The following is an 8,095-nucleotide window of genomic DNA, read 5'->3' as shown; positions in this document are numbered from 1 at the left end:
TTTTTTTTTTTTTTTATTGTACGCATCGTTCGTCTCTTCTCGATTGCGCAAAGAGTAGCAGCAGCAACAGTAATAGTACTAGTATATAATCGTGTATACAGTGTCGTAAATGCATACGGAATAAAAAAACAATCTTCTTGACCAATATTCCACGTTCCCCCGAAAAAAATCTTTCGCGTAATAATACGTATTTATAAATTTAAAATATAAATTGTTTCAATCAAATATATAAACGGGGATTAACATTTTCGATACAGTTTTTATTAACAAGTCTAATGAAAAATCTTTTAACTTATCAGCTTTCTCCACGATAAATTACTCCCTCGATTTAATTTATTCACCGATCCGTAATAACGGTAATGATGGAAAGAGTTGATCGAGATTACAAAAAAAAAAAAAGAAGAAGAAGAAAAAAATAAACGCACACACATTTGGTCAACGTACCTAATTGCGTACACGTGTATTATTTTATTTGTATCTACACGTATATTATACATATATGAAAAAAATCTAATATAAATAATTATATATTATGAATATATATATATATATATATAAAAATAGACAAAATGATGGTAACCATAAACAGAGAACTGTCAACGTATTTTCTATGGTATCTTCCATGATTTTCTTCCCCTTCTTTTTCTCTCTCTTTCTCTTTGTCTTATTCTACCTTTCTCATACTAACAATCCCTACTTCGATCTCACCTGCTTCCTTCTCTTTCTTTCTCCCGTTAACAGTACACACCTATACATACTAATCCACACACACCATTTAACATTAGCGATATCTGTAATATGAACTTCCTCGGTTTTCTTCTCCTCGCAGACTTCCTGTATGCCAAGGAGCTTGAACTTTTATAGTTAGCGTTAGACATTTCTTTTTTTTCTAAAATAATTTCTCACCTGTTAACGAAACAAAATAAATAAATAAATTAATTAATTAATTAATCGTTGCATCGCGATCCATTCGATCTATCAAAAATCATTGCAATATTCAACTTTGATCTTTCTCTCGTGTTAATTAAAATCAATATAAAAATGAAAACAACGCACGTACACGTGTTGATGAATAAGACAAAAACATTTCCTAGATTTTTAATTGATACTCTTACGCCCCCGATTAAAAACGATATTATTTATTTCAAATTTATTGAAATTAATATTTTGTTCACAAGCTCTTAAAACTAACCAAACAAAATATCTAATATTAATAATAATAATAATGTATAAAAAACGCGTGTTCATGTATCATTAATTGTAATTGCAACGTTGACTGTTATCTTTTCTAGATAGATTGAAAGATGCACGATTTTGGATCGAAAAGCGTACATTCGCTCGGTCATTCGTACGGGACGAGATGCACACAAGCACACACACACATAGATATAAGTATATAAGTACATATACATATAGAATCATAGCGATGTTTAGAAAGTCTGGCAAGGAGAGAACGTGAGACGAGGGTACGACGAGGTACCAGAACGTGTATCAAAAGGTGGCATGTCTCGGGTTGATATTTTGGTGGGGGCATCTGTAAGGTAGCGGTGCCAGCTCTTACTTACCTCTCACTATTCGTCGAATCGCCGAGCGATCGACATCAAGTATTTTACACATCACCTTTTCTCCATAATCATCTTTTTTGAATCGATACATACCTGTGTACATACACACATATCCGCGCTCACGCACCCACACAAACAAATACACGCATTACTCATACACATACATCTATTACTTTTTTTGCTTCACCACCCTTTTGCACACATACTTCGTTTATTTGTTTGTTTTTTTTTTTTTTTTTAATTTTTCCGTTGCTGTTTTAATTAACAAAGGTAGGAGACAAAATTAAGACAAAAGAAATACTGATAGCTAATTTTGACTGATAACAAAAATTCGAATTTTCTTTATATTACGTTTTAATAAATAATAAAAGGGTCAATAAACTCGGTCCAATAAGGAGAGGATGGAGAAGGACCAGCCGGATTCTTTGGCAACGGTTGCTGTCGTCTCGGAGAAGATGCCCCAGACGCACAGTCATTATGCACCCAGTGAAGTCTATTCTTCTACCGAACCACCACCAGTGAGTTATTCTTTTTATTCTTCCTTTATTTTTTTAATTTATCCTTCATTCTTTTTGTTTAAACAAATTATATTAAACGCGAGAATGGTAGGACTTTGATTTACCCATAGAGACAAATTATTATGTCTCAATCGTATTATTTTTGCATGTTGCATTTAAGCGTTAAATTCTCGCTAGCGGGAGCGTGATTTTTTTATTTTTCTGTCTACGTGTAATACAGGTTAAAAAATATCACCGAGTTTTCTTCCTTCCTTTCTTTTTTTTTTCCTTCTCTGACACGTTACTATCTTTCAATTATTATAATATATTATAACAAATGACATATGATTTCACGATAATATTTTTTACGAAAAAACAATTAAAATTCTATCTTCTCGTAGGGTTTCTTGTTAATATATCTTTCTTTTTTTTAATTTCCGATAAAAATTTGTATGAGTATTTATTATAAATTCAGGACCGTTATAAACATGTAATATTTTGTATATTTAATAATAAGAGAAATATAATGTTTCTTTTTCGTAAAACTTGTTAAGAAAAAAAAAGAAAATAATCGAAAATTAAAAACAATCAACGAGAATCATTGTTCGATCGGTTGTTGTATATTTATTTACTCGGCAAACAAACTTCACGGGAATCGCAACGCTTTTAACTTCCGCGAAAGTTCTTGCGCAGATAAAAACCTTGCGCAAGACGTTTACTTTGCTAAGAATTATTCGTACCTGTTCGTTTGATCGTCACAAGGAAATGTAATGGAAAAGAAAGTTATCGAATATCTTTTTTTTTGTTAGTTTTTATTTTCAATATTAATTTTAATTGTAATTTTCCCCCCCCCCCTTCCATTTCCATAAAAAATTGTAAACACGAATTTTATTATCCGTCATTTCGAATGCAACGATGCAATAAGCAAAAAAATAAACAAAAAGAAGTAGAAAATATTTGTATTCGAAAGATATTGAATATAATTTCGAACGATATTTTCCTAATAAAGTGTTTACGATCGTTTGACGATAGAATTAACGTATTCGTTGCTGTTATTAATTTTTGTAAAAATGGAAAAAATAATAAAAATGATCTGTCTCTATAATGTTCGAAACATAATGCATAAGAGTTTCTCTTTTGCATGAATGTGTCATTACGACCGGAAGCTTTTATTACCGGCAGAGAGGAGTTAACACAACAGAGGAGTGTAATACATACACGTACATTCACATAGAGATGTATTAGACTAGAAATTTCTACGGTAATGTCCAGATGTTCATATTTACATTCTCTGTTTTAAAACGTTTTAAAAGCCATGCATGGACTCTCGGACGAAGAAAGATGAGAGAAAATGGAGACAGATAAAAATATAAAAAATATAAAAATAAAAAAAAGAGAGAAAAAAATTATCTCTCTGAATATATCTGCTCTCCGTGAGGAAAAAACAAAATTATTCTTTCAGAGTCATTCCATGACAGGCAGAAAAACGAGTTAACTTTCAGTCATGTATATATATATATACATACACACACACGCATATTTTTTACAGAGTGTACAAAGTCTGGATAAAGTATAAAACAAAACTCGTTTCTCGAATTTCTTGATTATAATCATACATAATCTTTTTTGTTTTCCTATTTTTCTTATATTTCTTACACATTTATCGTATTATCAATTTAAAGCTTAAATATATCTTCAATTTTGTCATAATTTATCTAGTATATATATACGTATTCTTATTGTTAATTATGTGAAAATATACACTTGGGTTTTCTAGCGCCAATTAGATACGTATGTACCGGCATTAAAGTCTCCGGAGACATCAATGCGTGCAAATCGTAAGGCAATGATTAGTAACGCGATTGCAAGTCAAATAATATAGTTCTACTTGTTATCTTTTATTGTAGAAATATTTCATTAGTATATTCGTTTAAATATTGCTATTGATTGTAAATTAGTTTAATACACAGGAATAAAGTTTTCTTTCTTGAATAAATATTATAAAGTAATCGTAAGAGAAAAAAAAACTTATAAGAAATAGAATCAAAATTTCTTACCTGAGTTTTAACAATAATTAATATAATTCAAAAATTAATTGATCTATCACATAAATCTAAAAGAAAATTAATTAATTAATTGTTTGTGTATTATTTGTGAATGTTTTTTTTTTTTTTTAAATCATCCTACATAAGATAATTTGTAATATTTTGTTAGATATCTTTTTAAATTATTCTACATAGATCATTTCTAGATAAATTATATATTTCATATTTCGTGTTTATCTTTTTATTATTAAATATATTATAATTATATAGGATATCGAAAAAGAAACTGACTAATTCGAAATGAGAGAAGATAATCAATCACGCAATATATATAAATAAAGTATAATAATAAAATAAATTATAATGAGATTTGTATACTTGCCAAAAGTACTTCTCTTAACGTTTTTATCAGACAGATCGAGTAGCATAAAGGCTGCTGCTGCTGCTGCCGCACGAGATGGCCTACTATCTCTTTGAAACCTCTCACCTTAGAATCGTCCATCCGCATCGAGGTCACTATGAATTATACGAATAACTCGTACAGTCGTAGCAATAAATTTGTTAACTTATTTACTTTATTCTTATTTAACAAAAATATTAATGTGTTACGAGTTTAAATTACGATGACTAATAATAAATCGATAGACAAATAAAATGGGTACTCGAAAAATATACTCGTAGAATTCGAATGAGAAGACAAATAGTAAAAAAAAAAACCATATTTTAATTTATTTTTTCTTTTTGCACAAGAATAAAACGTAACCAAAAAAAAAATAAAAAAAAAAAACAAGAATAAACGGAATATATAATATTGGCCACGATTTGCTTAGTTTCACTTTTCGGCGATGAAATATTTGCAGGGAAGAGACTTTGAACGAAAAGGAGGGGAAATGTGGAGGTGTAGGTGGAGGAGGAGGAACAAGGGGGGGGAGGGGAAGAGGATACCAAAGGAGAGCGCAAAACGACAAAAGACCTCGACTCGGTTGGTTAGCCAGCGTGAAGTCTCGCACACTATCACACCTTTTCATTGTATATTCAGCAACATATTACACGCGTATTTTATGAGCAAACACAAACAGAAAATTTATCTTTCTTTATAAGTGTACATGTACATGTGTGTGTGTGTGTACGTATGTGCACTTATGTGCACGTATGCATGACTTCGCGCGCAAATCCTAATTAGAGGAAGAGGAAAATAAAAGAGAGAGAAATAGCGAGAAGCAATGATTATGTAAATTAATCGACTGTATGTATGTTATGGAAACGGAATCGACCATGGTTTATGAATAAATTAATTACGTATCCTTTAATAAAAAAAAAAAAAAAAAAAAGGAAAAAAATGAGTAAAACACAGTGGAATGATTTATAACAAATACTCCCACGATTCTCTAACGATGCGATCATCGTTCGAGATGATTGAAATCGATACGTCGTATCGTATTATCGATCTACGGTGATTTAAAATTTGTCGTTTTGTTATAATTTAAAGAGAAATATTTACAATCTAAAAATGGTAAATGGTAAATGAATTAATACGATGTGTAAAAAAAAAAAAATTAATAAGTTCTTCCTGTTGTGTTATTATTATTTTTGGTTTTCTTTTATTTCTTATTTTTTTTTTCTTTTTGTCTTGTTTTTCTTCTTCTCTTAATTATAGGCATACATGAGGCCACCGATGAAAAGTACGGCGGTTCAGATAGCAAGGATCGCTGCTATCACTTTGATCACTATTTCGATTATCCTTGGAAGCTTCATTCTTGCTTCATCTTGGATTCAAGCACGTATGTCTTGTACACCGGAAGCTATAGCTGCTATGCAAACTGATATGAAGTTTCAACAACAACAACTGCAACAGGGCGAATTGTTGAAACATCTACAACCGGAAGCTTTGGTTCAGGTAAAATTACAAAATTATTTTTAATAGTATATTATGGGTTTTTTTTTTATTGTTAACCGCTTTTTATCGTTTATCGTTTTCTGAATTGAAAATTGTAATACGATTACCGATTCGATTCGATTAAGTTAAAGACCGTTAGATCAAGTTCTTTTATTTGGGTATCTTTAGAAATCGCGCTTTCTTCGATTTCTATGCCTTTCTAAGAGTTCGACCAGTCTTTTATCATAAAAGAATCACGCCTAGGTAGAATCGAATCGAATTATCTTTTAAAAGGCTTCTATTTTTCTTTTTCTTTTTTGTAACGAACAATTCGCAATATATATTTTTTACGATGGAAAGTAAAAAACAGGAAAGGAAACGTCCAGACGGAACGGATGGATGAATGGAATGGCGTTAATCGAATTAACGTTCAACGACATAAATGAAACAACAAATTTACTTGTGGGTACTACTTTAATTAACGTACACACGATAAAATAAAGATTTATTTATTCGGCATTCGACTCTTCCAAAAGAAAGGATTAATATTTTATATAATAATTATATTTATTTAATATGTGTGTGTGTGTGGTTAATAATTTCCTTTTTTCGCGTATAAAATCATTTTCACATTAAAATTGTAATAGAAAAATTTCTTTTTTATATTAGAATTAGAATTAAAGAAGAATAAAATATTCTGTATATAATTTTGGATAAAGTTATAGATTGTGTAATATACAAAAAAACAAACAAAAATGAAATATTTAATAAAATTATTTCTTTTAAAGTCACAGTAAAATCAGTAATAAAATGTACCAAATAATTTGGTGTTAGGGTTACAGTATAAAACAAACGAAAGATATGGAATATAGATAATAAATAATTTATTCTATGTCAAAAAGAGACAATTTCTATAATATAACTTTCCAAACGAAACGACGGAAGGAAAGAAATCGTTTCTCACGACAATGAGCATGAAAGAAAGAAAGAAAGAAAGGATCGTGCTTGGTTGACTATGATCACGCCCTTCTTTTGTGGTATTTCATTTCACCGCAGTAAAGATAGTTAAAGATGCATTGAATACTATATCTATCTATAAATCAACCGGACAATATCTATCGCGTTTTTATCTGAACAATAAAAACTCATTGAAACGTCATTCACAGATTCAATGATCGTCTGTGAACAAAAATGTTCAACCTTTTTTTTTTCCTCGAATTAGCAATGCAAATTTAATACATTTCATTTATAATATATACTATATAAAGATGCAATATACATATGTATATATATTTTTATTTCTTTCAATTTTCTTCAAATTACAGACGACTAATTCGGTTTGTATTTTTTTATTTTTTTCTACAAACAAAAAATTTTCGAATGGGGAAGGAAAAAAAGTTGGAAAAGAAAGTGGTCATTGTATCGATTCACATTTGTTTTTTATTATTCCTTTTATTTGTCATATTGAATTTTGTATTTTTTGGTGTAATAATAAACGATGGTAGTACAATGCAGGTACGAGGATAGATTTAGAAAGTGTACATCGTTTATATATTTATATATATATATATATATATACACATACACACTCACGCATATATATTTATACGATCTAACGAGAAGAGTTACATTCTTGAATAAAAGAGCCAAACGGAATGCAATTCTCTTAGATCGTGTCGTACATTGGTAATCCTTTTACAAACACACACACATACACATCGCCATCGTAGAACAATCTCGAAACTCCGAAAGCGTACTTTAACTACACGTTTAACCAAGTTCGATATAGAGAACGATCTCTATGTGTATATATATATATATATATACATGTGTGTGTGTGTGTTTAGAAAGTACACTTCGTGTGTTCCCCAACCGAGAAGATCGCGAATCGACGAATTCTAGGAAAGATCGAGATATTTAATCGAGTTTAAAGATCGTTCAACTCAAAATCTTCCAATGATTTATCCGCTTTTTATTTTCTTTTTTTATATCGCAATAATAATATTATAAAAATCTAATTTATAAGTTGATCACAATTTTACGGTCTTTCTCTATCTCTTTAAATTAGATTTATTAATAGAAATTTTTTTTTTTCTATAATTAAAGTATAAA

The 8,095-nt window shown here is 29.8% G+C and overlaps 1 protein-coding gene and 1 long non-coding RNA gene across 2 annotated transcripts in view; one reads left to right on the top strand and one right to left on the bottom strand.

The window, feature by feature from the left end:
* Nucleotides 1–667: 667 nt before the first annotated feature.
* The window catches only part of LOC106790848, a 17,671-nt gene continuing 10,243 nt past the window's right edge, over nt 668–8,095 (bottom strand). Inside the window, exon 3 of the long non-coding RNA XR_001382128.1 lies at nt 668–677. This is a non-coding gene — a long non-coding RNA (uncharacterized LOC106790848). The remainder of the gene's footprint in view (nt 678–8,095) is intronic.
* Nucleotides 1,561–8,095, top strand: part of LOC106790847 (putative mediator of RNA polymerase II transcription subunit 26) — a 15,827-nt gene continuing 9,292 nt past the window's right edge. Inside the window, exons 1-3 of the mRNA XM_014756058.1 lie at nt 1,561–1,835; nt 1,937–2,083; nt 5,765–6,004. Coding sequence (XP_014611544.1) covers nt 1,967–2,083; nt 5,765–6,004 — 357 coding nt within the window. The 5' untranslated portion in view covers nt 1,561–1,835; nt 1,937–1,966. The remainder of the gene's footprint in view (nt 1,836–1,936; nt 2,084–5,764; nt 6,005–8,095) is intronic.

This window comes from Polistes canadensis, unplaced genomic scaffold (genome assembly GCF_001313835.1).
Source record: "Polistes canadensis isolate GaletaPanama2010 unplaced genomic scaffold, ASM131383v1 scaffold_265, whole genome shotgun sequence".
In the NCBI taxonomy this organism is placed as follows: domain Eukaryota; kingdom Metazoa; phylum Arthropoda; class Insecta; order Hymenoptera; family Vespidae; genus Polistes; species Polistes canadensis.
Note: the sequence above shows the minus strand (reverse complement) of the source record. Positions and strands in the feature narration are given on the sequence as shown.